Here is an 11863-nt window from a genome sequence, read left to right on the forward strand (position 1 = left end):
CCTGCATAGAGTTCACCCATCCAGGGTCTGTGGCTGGTGGGCTCTGGATGCCCACAAAAATGACCCACTTTGCTGTGGCCCCAAGCTCTCACCAATAGCCCATATGATGTCTTCATGCCCTTCCCTGCAGGGGATCTCAGTCTTGTCCTTCAAGCCCAGATCTTTCTATGTGGCAGGAGATGGGGAAGGGATGAAAAAGCAGATGTGTGCACATTCACACACACATGCACACATAGACACTGAGACACAGACATACCAACTCTGTAGGGCCCAGTCCAGCTCTCTGCGGCTTTATTATTGGGCAAACCTCCTGACATTCGGAGCACTCCCATGGGCAGTGCATAAAGTCGGTGTCCAGGCTCTGGAGACATGCCTGGTGATGGTGATGGTGCCTCCATCCCAGGGCAGATGGAGGGGCTTCTACTTTATCCTGTCCCCTGCTGGATCTTGGGTGTCGGGGTCTCTCCCAGGGGACTCCGATGGAGCCAGAGGCCAAGCTCCCAGCTACAGCTGCCTGGGCCATTCAGACGGTCGCCTTCAGGGGCACACTGTCCGCTGGTTGATCCGGGTCCTTCTTCCTTGACATGGTCCAGTGGGTGAAAATAAGGATGAGGAAGATTCCTGTGGGGCCCAAGAGGGATAGATCAGGCCTCAGAAGGGGCTGTGGGACTTGTTTTTCACAAGGGACTTCCTGTGATTGGCATTGGCTTAATGAAGAGATGAGTTTCCTGGACAGCATCCTGAGGCTGGGCTGGGTATGACTCTGCGGTCCTGGTACCGGGAGAAGCTTGACTGCTCCGCCTGCTTGGCCCCTACCCCTCTGAGGCTGACCCAGTATACTCAGCCTCCAAAGTCCCCTTCTCTGGGGGACATCGGGGAACGAGTAAGTTGGATCCCAACTCCATGGACCTCCAAGAGAAAGGCTCATCAGAGCAGTGTGCTAGAACCAGCAAGGAAAACCAGCAAGGAGAAAATTTGAGGGGATAAAGAAATAAAGGGGATGGAAGGGGTAGCTTAGACTGATGCAATTAGGCTAGAAAGACCTGGGTTCTGTCACAACCTGACTGGGTAACCTTGGACCAGTCACTTAACCTCTCTGAGCCTCAGTGACCTCATCTGCAAAATGGGGAGATACCAGGATCTACCTCACAGGGTTGCTGGGAGGGTTCCCAGCAATAGTCCCTACCACACAGTCAATGTGCAATCATGTAACGGTAGATGCTATTATCAGTGATGATATGACTATGATTAACAATTAATCAATGATTAACAATGACTATGATCAAAGGGGCAGGCGCATAATGACTAGGAGAGTTGGAGGCTTCCTTTTTCAGAGCTGGGGGCACCATGGGGACAAAGGTGTTTATTTGGAGGCTGTGGTTCCAACCACCCATTGCCCTTGCCCACGCAGGTAATGCCCAACCTCCATTACCTATTGCTACCAGGGTGCCTACAAGGATGCCTACTGCCGACAGCTTCGTGGGCATGCCCTTCATGCGGCCCACCTTGCGCATGCACTGCCCCTCCACGTTGCAGCGACACACGATCACTGGGGGGAGAGAGGAGGAAGGTAAGAGTAGGGAGGGGAGGGCTCCCCAGCTGCTCAGAGCCCCAGCCCAGCCACCTGGCTGATATGTGTGTGTTTCTGCACATGTGTGTATTCACGTGTGTGTGAAGATATATGCAATAGCCAGGCGTGGTGGCTCACACCTGTAATCCCAGCCCTTTGGGAGGCTGAAATGGGTGGATCACTTAAGCCAGGAGTTCATGGCTGACATGGTGAAACCCTGTCTCTACTAAAAATACAAAAATTAGCTGGGCATGATGGTGCACACCTGTAATCCCTGGTGCACACCTGTAATCCCAGCTACTTGGGAGGCTGAGGCAGGAGAATTGCTTGAATCTGGGAGGCGGAGGTTGTAGTGAGCCGAGATCATGCCACTACACTCCAGCCTGGGTGACAGAGTGAGACTCTGTCTCAAAAAAAAATGTATGTGCCTCTGTGCCTGTTCCTGTGTGCCCAGGTATGTGTGCCCAGCCACAGGTGTGCAAGTGTGCACAGGCATGTGCTGTCCACATGAGGAGTCCGTATGCATGTGTATCCAGCTCCCTCCCCCTGCATCCCAGCAGTTTCCTCAGGAACTGCAGGCTGCACCCAAGCCCAACCTCACCTCGAACCAGGAGCTGCCACATCTGGGCATTGTGGCTGACCACCACGGGGATTATGTGTTCACGCGGCTCCACCCAACGCAGGGCCAAGGTGAGGTAGGCATGGGAACCTTTGGGGACGGCAGGCAACGACCAGGGTCACCAGCCTGGACAGGCCCTCTGGGGGCTGCTCTCTCTAGGCCCAGCCCCACCCCCATGGTAGAAGGGCATCTCACTTCCAAGTGACACCCCCTCCCTACCTTGGCCACATCCTCCCTCCCTTTCCCCACCACACACCATTGAGAGTCTGGAGGCGCCAATCCCGTTGCACCGTGGGGTTGGGACCAAGGGTGAAGTTGTAGGGACCGTGCCCACTGGCCAGATCGGGGTCCTTGCTGGGTCCACTCACGATCAAGCCATGGTCTTGGCGGGGCGTGCAGAGGTATCGGGAGGGCACAGGGGCGGGAGTCAGGGCTGGGGCAGGAGGGGCCTTCAGGAAGTGGATCACCAGGGGCACAGAGGTGCTGAGTTTCGGCTCATCTGCAGAGGAGGCAGTGCTGAGCTGGCCAGGTGTTGTCGGTGGGGGGTGAGCTCTGAGGTCCCTGGGCTGCTCCCACAGCCCATGAGTCTTGCCCTACAGACTCCCCTGCCACTCTCCCTCCATGCTTCTCTCCACCTGTCATCATCCCCATGCCACTGTGGACATCCCTGACTGGCGGAGCTCACTGCCGCTGGGTCTGCCCTGTATCACAGTCCAGCTCGGAGTTGAAACCTGCCTCCCGGGGCTCCCCACCCTGGGGCCAGCTCTCTGTCTTGAGCAGTGTTCAGAGTCCTCCACACCTGGCTCCAGTGGCCCATTCACTCCAGCACTCCTTCCCCAGGGGCAGCCTCTGGTCCTCCTGCCACCTCCCTGGCCCTGTACCAGTCCCTGAAGCTGACACCCTGAGAGGCCCTCCAGGGACTAAAGGACAGGGTTGGGAGATTTTGTGTGTCAATCTAGGAGAGTGGTCAGAGAGGGGAGGCAGACACCAGACTTGCCCGCCGGAGGAGTAGATCCATTCTCAGAGAGGAACATTGAACCCAGCTTCGTATCCGCCTCTCCTGCTTGGGGCTGGGGGTTGCCAGTGAGGGCCTCTGGGAGGAAGCTCAGTCCTGCTCTCTGTCTGTCTGAGGTTTGTACCCCCTCCCAGGGGCTCCCATCACTGCCTGGCCATACCTGTATCCTGGGCCTCCACGAGGACTGTGTAGGTGTCCCCAGGCTGGGCGCCCTGCAGGGACTGGGCAGTGTGCACCTCCCCGGAGACCTTCTCAATGCAGAACCAGCCCTCTGAGTCATTGACTAGGGAGAACCTGCCGCCCAAGGAAGGAGGTGAGGAGGTACTGGGACTACATACAGGGTTTTGTTCAGAATCCCCCAGGGCTGTGTGACTTGCTTAAATTCTACACCCTCTCTGTGACTCGGGCCACAGCAAAGCCTGGGGGGCCCAGTCTCTCTCTCCAGCTTCAGGATTTGTTGTTGTGGTGGTGGTGGGTGTGGGATGAAAAACAGATCATGCAGGTAGGGGAGAAACTCTCAGAGCCTGGGAGGCCCATTTCAACTTTGCTCACTCCAGGTCACCCTGCAAGGGAATCAGAGTCTAGGAACAACCTTGTCTGTCTGCAATCCACTGGGGGGCATTGGAGGAGGGCCTGGTCCTCCCTCCAGGTGCTGAGGCATAATCTGAGCTCTCATGGGGTCCAAAACACCCCTCTCCATGCCCCACCCAGTCCATCCAGCCCCGATCCCTGCCAGGAGTCACAACCTTGGCATTTGCCATAGTTTGAGAAATATTGCAGGCCATAGATAATGTGAGTCCCCTCTGAGGCCCTGGGGTCATCCCCAGGGAGAAGGGGCCATCCAGTCCAGGTAAGGGGCTGGGATTTTAGCTCACCTGAGGGTTCGGCTGATGGGGTCGGAGGGCTGGATGGTCAACAGGAGAGAGCCGGCTGGGGCACTGATGGGGACACTGGCCTCGTAGCTCTCCTGGTCCAACTTGGGGGGTGGCATCTTTCTCTCTACCAGCACAGTCACCGTGGCTGTGGCTCCCGGACCTGGGCCTGGCCCCACCAGCTTCGCCACACTCCGCACCACCACCACCACCTCATGACTTGGAGCTACCTCATAACTGAGGTTCTGGAACCAGGAGGCCCAGGTCACTGTGTGGGCATGGGCAAGGCACACGTGCATGCATGCGTGCATGTGTGGGCCCCTTTCCCAGCCACCCCGGCCCTCACCTTGCAGAGTCTGAGTCTAACATGCCCAGAGTCTGGCTCCCAATCCAGGCCAAAGGTCCCTTCCGTGTCTCCCCTCTCAATGGCAAAATCCATGAGGCGGAAGGCAGGCTCGAGGTCAGCATCAGTGGCCGTGAGCATGGCCACCAGAGTCCCGGGCTCCACATCCTCAGGGAGGCTTATAGGCCCAATCTGGAGAAGGAGGAGGGATGGTGAGCCCCCTGCCAGCATCCTTCCCAAGGCCTTCCTCCCTGAGACTGCTTACCTGGGAAGTGATGAACTCAGGGGCGTGATCATTGATGTCTGTGACTGTGACTTCGACCTCACAGATGCTGCTGAAGCCTAGGGCAGAGGAGGACGTGTTGGTGAGCTCAGGGTAGGAACAGAAGGGACAGGGGGCCTGGGTCACCAATCAGGGCACTTACCACCCTCTATGCCTGCCAGGTCCATGGCCAGCACCAGAAGCAGGATGTTCTGGCCAGCTCGGAGTGGGAGCACCCCCAGTGTCACACTGCCTGAAGTGGGGTCCACCTGGAAGGCTCGCCCCTCTACCCCATCCTCAGGCTCAGGGCTCAGGAGCTGATACACAATGTGGGAATTTGGGGAGCTGGGGGCATCTGCATCCTCTGCTGACAGTCTAGTCACTTCAGTACCTGCAAGACAGCACCTGCCTTGATAGGACCACAGCCCAGCCTGGAGGCCTTACCCACCCACTCCTTATTTTGTGCCGAACTAAACTGAACTTGAGCTCATGTGTGTGTGTGTGTGTGTGTGTGTGTGTGTGTGTGTGTGTGTGTGTGTGTGTGTGTGTGTGTGTGTGTGTGTGTGTGTGTGTGTGTGTGTGTGTGTTATGGAGGGACGTTGACATGGGGGCCTGAGGCTGGGTCCTTATCCGAGAGAAGAGCAAGACCAGGTGGTTAATAGAGACTTCGTCCCTCTCCCATCCCGTAGCTCACCTGGGGGGCTGAGCTCAGGGATGCTGACTGCGGGGCCACGTGGAGGGCAGACAGGCACATTGTCATTCTCATCCATCACCAGCACGTGCAGCTCCAGAGGGGCCGCATAGTCCTCGCCACAGGAATTCTGAGCCCGCACCTGGAGCAGGTACTGCGGTGGGCAGTAGGGGGCTTCAGGTCAGGACCAAGGGCAGCTCCAGCCTTGCCTGGCTCTGAGTTTCCTTCTGGTGGGCCAGCTCCAGCTCTTCGGGGCTCTTTCCCACTGCCTCAGCCTCTGTTGTAGTTGTGACACCCCCAAAAGCCAACTGGACCCTGACCAAGCACCCCCAGCCTGCATCCCTGGCTCCCCGTTCATATCACCTCAGCCTGGCCTTCTCTGTCCAGCTCTCTGGTCACGTAGAGGTTTCCCTCCGCATTCACGTCAAAGGGTCCCAGGGGATGGCTCTCCAGGTGATAGTGCACATCACCCCCACTCCAGTGTACCTGGGGGGGACACCCCGGGCCACGGAGCAGGAACGATCCATGTCAGCCCTTGCACCCCATCTGATTTCTGGTTGAGGAGCCTGAGCCCCAACTGTGTGACCCAGGCAAGGTGCTGCCCTCCCTGGGCCTGGAGTCCAGGTGGGATCCTTCTGTTCAGGGCACATGTTGTTAGTGGCCTTGCCCTGGTCCAAGCCTGGAACCTGCCCAAAGTGCCTGAGTGACCAGGTTACTTTATTTTCTGCCCTCTCAGCCTGGGCCTGACCCCAGGGCATTCCTAGAAGAGGCCTGAGACATTCCTGGCCCGGGGTGACAATCACCATGGCAGCAAGAGGTGGCAGCTGTTCTCCCTGAGGAAGCCTTGGGCAAGTTCAAGAGGTCAGAGCACAGAGTTACGCCTGCTAGAGGATGGCAGGGCAGGCTAGGGGCTGTGGGCCTGCATCTGGGGCCTTGAACACCCCAGTCCACAGTGGGAAGTAATGGGAAGAGTGGAGGGAGGAGCAGGGGTCATGTGGGTTCCAGACCCAGTCCCCAAATATCCATGAGACTCAGGCCTGGCTGCACCATCCATGGGGCTGCTTCACCACTGACAGCCACTCACTCACCTGGGCCATGTGGTGTGGGTATAGGACTTTGAGATTCTCTGCCAGGTGGATAGGCTCTAGGGGCACCCAGGTGCTCTCTATGATGGAGACTTCCACGGTGGCAGTGGCCTGGTGGCCTGAGGCCTGGTCGCCCATGTCCTTGACCTGTACCAACAGCTGGTAGGTCCTCTCCAGGGCATGGTCAAGGCTGGTGCTCCCTAGAACAGGGAAGATGGTCAGCTGAGCAGGCAGCCAGGGAGCAGGCAGCCAGGGAGCAGGGGCCAGGGCATCATTCTCAGCAAGACACCAGACACAAAACCAAGCATACGGCAGGTGATTGGGACACTCTCTTGGCCAAGGGAAGAGAGGAACTTTAAGCACTGTTGTGAGCCTCCAACCACGACACGACAGTTTGCAAAGCCACCTCCATATCTCTCCACACAACGAATGTGTGATAGACTAGAGGGGTAGGTGGATGACCAGGATGAGGTGGTGGGTAGATGGTAGTTGATGGGTTGATTGGATGAATGGGTGGTTGACTTGGTAGGTGGACGGGAGTTTGAGTGTGTGAATAGGAGAGTGGTTGGATGAATGGGTGGTTGACTTGGTAGGTGGATGGGAGTTTGACTGTGTGAATAGGAGAGTGTTTGGATGAGTGATGGGTGGTTGGATTGACTGTGTAGGTGGTTGGGCGGTAGATGGGTGAATGTGGCTGGCTATGATGATGTCTGATTCACTTTTCTTTCCATCCCTAGTTCATGCCTCTGGTCTGAGCTTCCAGGTCCAAGTCTCTTCTGCCATCAGTCGCAAGGTCGCCCAGCAGCATCTTAGGCTACAAGCCCTTAGACTGTTCCTATCCTTGTCCCTTAGGCCCAGGTCTCCATGGAGTGTGGAGTTGAGGCCCTCCATTCACACCATTTCCTAGCTCTCCATGCCTGGCCCTGCCTCCACACCCTCCTGCCTTGTTGCTCTCTCCACCTAGAGTGCCCTTCCTTCCCTTTTTACCTCTCAAGCTCCCACCCATGCTTGTCTTATGGTTCAGATACCACCTTCTCCAGCCTTCTCTGACTCTCCCTCCCCAGCACACCCTTCTCGGGCTCACCCTTGGGGCTGAGGGCCAGAGCCCCCAGCTGAGTTTCCAGCTGGAACATGTCTGGGGAAGGCTGGGCTGGAGCCTGGCTCAGGATGTGAAATCGAAGATCCGAGTTGGCTGTGCCTGGCTCATCCTGGTCTGAAGCCTCAAGGAAGAGGAAGGGGATGCCTGGTTCACGGTGGGAGGGTAAACTGTAAGGGATAGAGAGGGTGGGGAGAGTCTCCCATGCCTCTCCTATTTCTCCTCTGTCCTTTCTTCCCTATCCATCATCACATCAGGACTCTGGAGATGAGCCACAGCTTTTCGTCCTACTTCCTAGATGAGCAAACTAAAGCCAAGAGTGGATGGCATTCTCAGTGGAGTAGGGAGGAACAAGATGGGACAGAAATGGTACAGGATGGGCCAGGCGTGGTGGCTCATGCCTGTAATTCCAGCACTTTGGGAGGCCGAGGCGGGTGGATCACCTGAGGCCAGGAGTGCTAGACCAGCCTGGCCAACAAGGCAAAACCCCGTCTCTTTTGAAAATACAAAAAATTAGCCGGGTGTGGTGGCAGGTGCCTGTAATCCCAGCTACTTGGGAGACTGAAGCAGGAGAATTGCTTAAACCTAGGAGGCAGAGGTTGCAGTGAGCCAAGATCATGCCATTGCACTCCAGCCTGGGCGACAGAGTGAGAGTCCATCTCAAAAAAAAAAAAAAGAAAAAGAAGAAAAGAAAAGAAAAGAAAAAAGAAATGGGATAGAAATGGCTGCCCTGTCCTATGCCAACTCTCTGGCCATCTCTTCGCTCTCTGCTGTTCCATCAAGGCCCACCTGACCTTACTGTAAATTGGCTGTCCTGGTCACTCACCAGGCCTGGTACCCTGGCTCAGCCGAGCTCTGTAGATGGCTTGAGAGAAATGGGGCACCTGATCATTCTCATCCTTCACATGCACAAGCACAGGCTGTGGACCCCACAAGACACGTCCATCCTGTGTCTCCAGGGTGACCTGGCAGGGAAGGGGAGTCAGCGTCTGGCCCTGCCTTGCCTGCTCTCCCCTACACCTGGCCCAGCCATACCTGTAGCTGGTACTCTGCCTGCTCCTCTCGGTCCAGGGCCCTGGTCACCAGCAGGAAGCCAGAATCTGGATCCACAGCAAATGGGCCCTCAGCTGCCTTGCCTGAGTCCCCTGACAGCACGATCTGGCCTTCAGCCCCCTCACGGGGCAGCGGCAACTGATGGAAGTGAATAGAAGTGAAGGGAGTGGTGGCCAGGCCTGGGAAATGCCCCCCTCCACCTGATGGCCTCATTTTACATGCGGGGAAACTGAGTCTCAGAGACATCTGGCTCACGTCTGAGGTCACACAGCCAGTAAGCATCAGGACTGAGACTCAGAGCCAGAACTCTTTTCCCTGGACCTGATGCTCCCCAAAACTCTCTGACTCTCTGCCCTTCTTTTTTTTTTTTTTTTTTTTTTTGAGAGGGAGTCTCGCTCTGTCACCCAGGCTGGAGTACAGTGGTGCGATCTCGGCTCACTGCAAGCTCCGCCTCCCGGGTTCACGCCATTCTCCTGCCTCAGCCTCTCCGAGTAGCTGGGACTACAGATGCCCGCCACCACACCCGGCTAATTTTTTTGTATTTTTAGTAGAGACGGGGTTTCACCGTGGTCTCGATCTCCTGACCTCGTGATCCGCCCGCCTCGGCCTCCCAAAGTGCTGGGATTACAAGCGTGAGCCACCGCGCCCGGCCCTCTGCCCTTCTTTCTGAAACTTGAAACCTCACCACTGAGGTTTCGTTCTTTAACCTAAAGCTCTACTCTCCACTAGGATTAAAATCTGTTAGTCATTCCCACTGCAGGTTGAGCATCTCTAACCCAAAAATTTGAAATCTGAAATACTCAAAATCTGAAACTTTTTGAGCACCAACATGACGTAACAAGTGGAGAATGCCACATCTGACCTCATGAGACCGGTCACAGTCAACACATAGTCAGAACTTTGTTTCATGCACAAAATCATTAAAAATATTCGCCCAGGAGCAGACTCGCACTGGGCTCTTGGCCCCTCAAGGATTCTATCAGAATTTCACTTCTATACCGTCAGCTCCTTCTCGCCATAGCCTCCCCAGCTCGCAAATCCCAAAGTGGTAATCCCAGCACTTTGGGAGCCCAAGGTGGGCGGCTCACCTGAGGTCAGGTGTTCGAGACTAGCCTGGCCAACATGGCGAAGCCCTGTCTCTACTAAAAATACAAAAAAAAAAAAAAAAAAATTAGCCAGGAGTGGTGGTGCATGCCTGTAGTCCCAGCTCCTCAGGAGGCTGAGGCAGGAGAATCTTTTGAACCCAGGACGTGGAAGTTGCAGTGAGCTGAGAACACGCTACTGCATTCCAGCCTGGGTGACAAGAGTAAAACTTCGTCTCAAAAGAAAAAAAATGTGTAATGTTACCTTCAGGCTATGTGTATAAGGTGTATATGAAACATAAATGAATTTCGTATCTAGATTTGGGTTCCATTCCCCAAGATATCTCATGATGTATATGCAAATATTCCAAAATCTGAAAAAAGAAATTCAAAATCTGCAACACTTCTGGTCCCAATCACTTCAGATAGGGGACACTCAACCTGTATAACATGTACATACTCTCTGGAAAGTAGGGTTTCAAAGAGAAACAGCAAGAGGAAGGGTGCCAGAGGAAGGAGAAGGACTTTGTGGGGAGGGATCCCCCCTGCCCCAACCCCAGCTCTCCGGCTCACCTTGGTCAGGTATAAAGGGAAATTTCCACCATAGTTTTCTGGAACGTCCACAGACAGCTCTGCAGGCTGGGCCTCCGGGAGAGCCTGTGGGAGGATTCTCACCTTGTCACCAGGCTCTATCTTCCTGCGTGGGCACTGGGACCCAACAGAAGAGGGGAATTTCTGCCCCCTCCCAGGGCCTGGCCGTACCTTAGTCCATCCACCCGCGCTCTGGCCTTTGACCTCCTCATCCCACGGTAGCTCTGTAGTCCCAGCTCTGACCCCTCCCATGCCTTGCACCGTTCTCATGGTCAGTGCAATTGGTCTGGGTGGAGTTGGGGGCAAGAGTGTCAACCCCCAAGGCCAAGACCTGAAGGAGAGGAGGCAGGGCCTAGCTCACCTGGGCGACGGAGACACAAAGCAGCCACAGCCAGGCAGGGACCATGGTCAGGACAGGCCTGAGGGACACAGCAGTGAGGATCCAGCCAAGGTGGGTAGGGAGGGGCTTTCCATCCCACACACACAACTAGTGGGATCGCACTGCAGACTAGCCTCCTCTTCCTCCCCTCCAAAGGAGCTGAGGCTCCCCATCTCCTGCAGGGTAGTGCCCTGCTCCTTGGCCAGGCCCACCAAGGCCCCCAGGCCCAGCCACCTTGCATCTAGGCTCTTGGCCCATCAAGTACTCTATCGGAATTTCACCTCTAGACCTCCAGCTCCTTCTCGCCATAGCCTCCCCAGGTCGCAGATCCCAAAGTGGTAATTTTCTAGCAACCCCCCAAATCACAAAAGTTTGAAGCTGGAAAGTTCCTGAAGACTTGGAGGGTCATTTCCTGAAGTCACCTCTTGTTGCAGGCAAGGCCTGAAGGCTGGGGTCTGGCCAAGGTCACAGAGGACTTGACCACAGATGGAGTCCTCCTAGCTCAGGGCCTCTGGGACTGTCCTGCCTCCCACTGCCACCTTCTAGACAAGGAGAGTCCCCGGAGCAGGAGCCCGGCCCTTGTCTCATTATTTCCCAGGCCTTGTCATGGAGCTGGGCAGGCAGAGCAGCGATAAAATAACAACCCCTCTAAGATGAGGCCCTGAGAATTCTTTCCCAGATGGCGAGGACAGGGCAGTGTTTCTCCTTTCTCCGACACCAACCCCAGCCTCAGCCATGCCCTCCCCTCCACTCCCAGCCCCTCACCCTCCAGCACCCAAGACTGGCTCCCTAGGTCCAGCTGCCAAGCAAGAGGGCTCCTTCTCCAGGGGGCTCTGGCCAGGCTGGGCTGGGTGGGGCAAGGCAGGACACTTGACCAGGTAGGAGGGTTCAGCCACGCTTGCTCAGGAGTGGAAAAGGCCACTGGGCCCACAGCAGCAGGCCTGGCCCTGCCCAGCCCCCCAAGTTACTCATTGACTTTGGAAAGCTAGGAGCTGCTCAGCATCCGTGACTGCCAGCCCCAGGAGGTGGGGAGATGGTTGGCCTGGCACTCCCTCGACCCCAGCACAGCCCAGGAGGTATTCCTTGGCCCTCTGGGTCTGGACACTGCTTTTTCTGTGGCTCCAGACTTGGTCTCACTTATCTCCCAGGCTCCAGAGTCTGCAGCCACACCTTTGCACACTCTGTTCCTTTTGCATGGAACACCC

At 56.2% G+C, this 11863-nt stretch overlaps 1 protein-coding gene across 4 annotated transcripts; it reads right to left on the reverse strand.

Moving 5' to 3' along the window:
- Nucleotides 1-253: 253 nt before the first annotated feature.
- Nucleotides 254-11502, reverse strand: CDH16 (cadherin 16). 4 transcript variants are annotated; one of them, XM_032157575.2, is made up of 18 exons: nucleotides 11424-11502; nucleotides 10641-10698; nucleotides 10262-10345; nucleotides 8589-8744; nucleotides 8380-8518; nucleotides 7542-7700; nucleotides 6461-6657; nucleotides 5736-5858; nucleotides 5376-5526; nucleotides 4845-5072; nucleotides 4685-4761; nucleotides 4423-4611; nucleotides 4080-4321; nucleotides 3365-3498; nucleotides 2446-2571; nucleotides 2172-2279; nucleotides 1433-1549; nucleotides 254-621 (listed from the first exon to the last, which is right to left on the reverse strand). In XM_032157575.2, exons 2-18 carry the CDS (start codon nucleotides 10683-10685, stop codon nucleotides 524-526), a joined length of 2373 nt encoding a protein of 790 aa, XP_032013466.1. In that variant the 5' UTR covers nucleotides 10686-10698; nucleotides 11424-11502; the 3' UTR covers nucleotides 254-523. The 4 variants fall into 4 exon arrangements, with proteins under 4 accessions (XP_032013466.1, XP_032013465.1, XP_032013464.1 ...); XM_032157574.2 differs by having other exon boundaries at nucleotides 2446-2622; XM_032157573.2 differs by having other exon boundaries at nucleotides 2446-2688.
- Nucleotides 11503-11863: the final 361 nt, after the last annotated feature.

This window comes from Hylobates moloch, unplaced genomic scaffold (assembly GCF_009828535.3).
Source record: "Hylobates moloch isolate HMO894 unplaced genomic scaffold, HMol_V3 SCAFFOLD_6, whole genome shotgun sequence".
Classification (NCBI taxonomy): Eukaryota; Metazoa; Chordata; class Mammalia; order Primates; family Hylobatidae; genus Hylobates; species Hylobates moloch.

Excerpts from the sequence above, each read along its gene's own strand:
- CDH16 (XM_032157573.2), bottom strand. The coding sequence starts at position 10,685 with ATGGTCCCTGCCTGGCTGTGGCTGCTTTGTGTCTCCGTCGCCCAG. Across the intron at positions 5,073-5,375 it reads CCCTGAGCTCAGCCCCCCAG|GTACTGAAGTGACTAGACTG; the intron begins GTGAGCTACGGG and ends GCTGTCTTGCAG. Across the intron at positions 2,280-2,445 it reads GCGCCTCCAGACTCTCAATG|GTTCCCATGCCTACCTCACC; the intron begins GTGTGTGGTGGG and ends CCGTCCCCAAAG.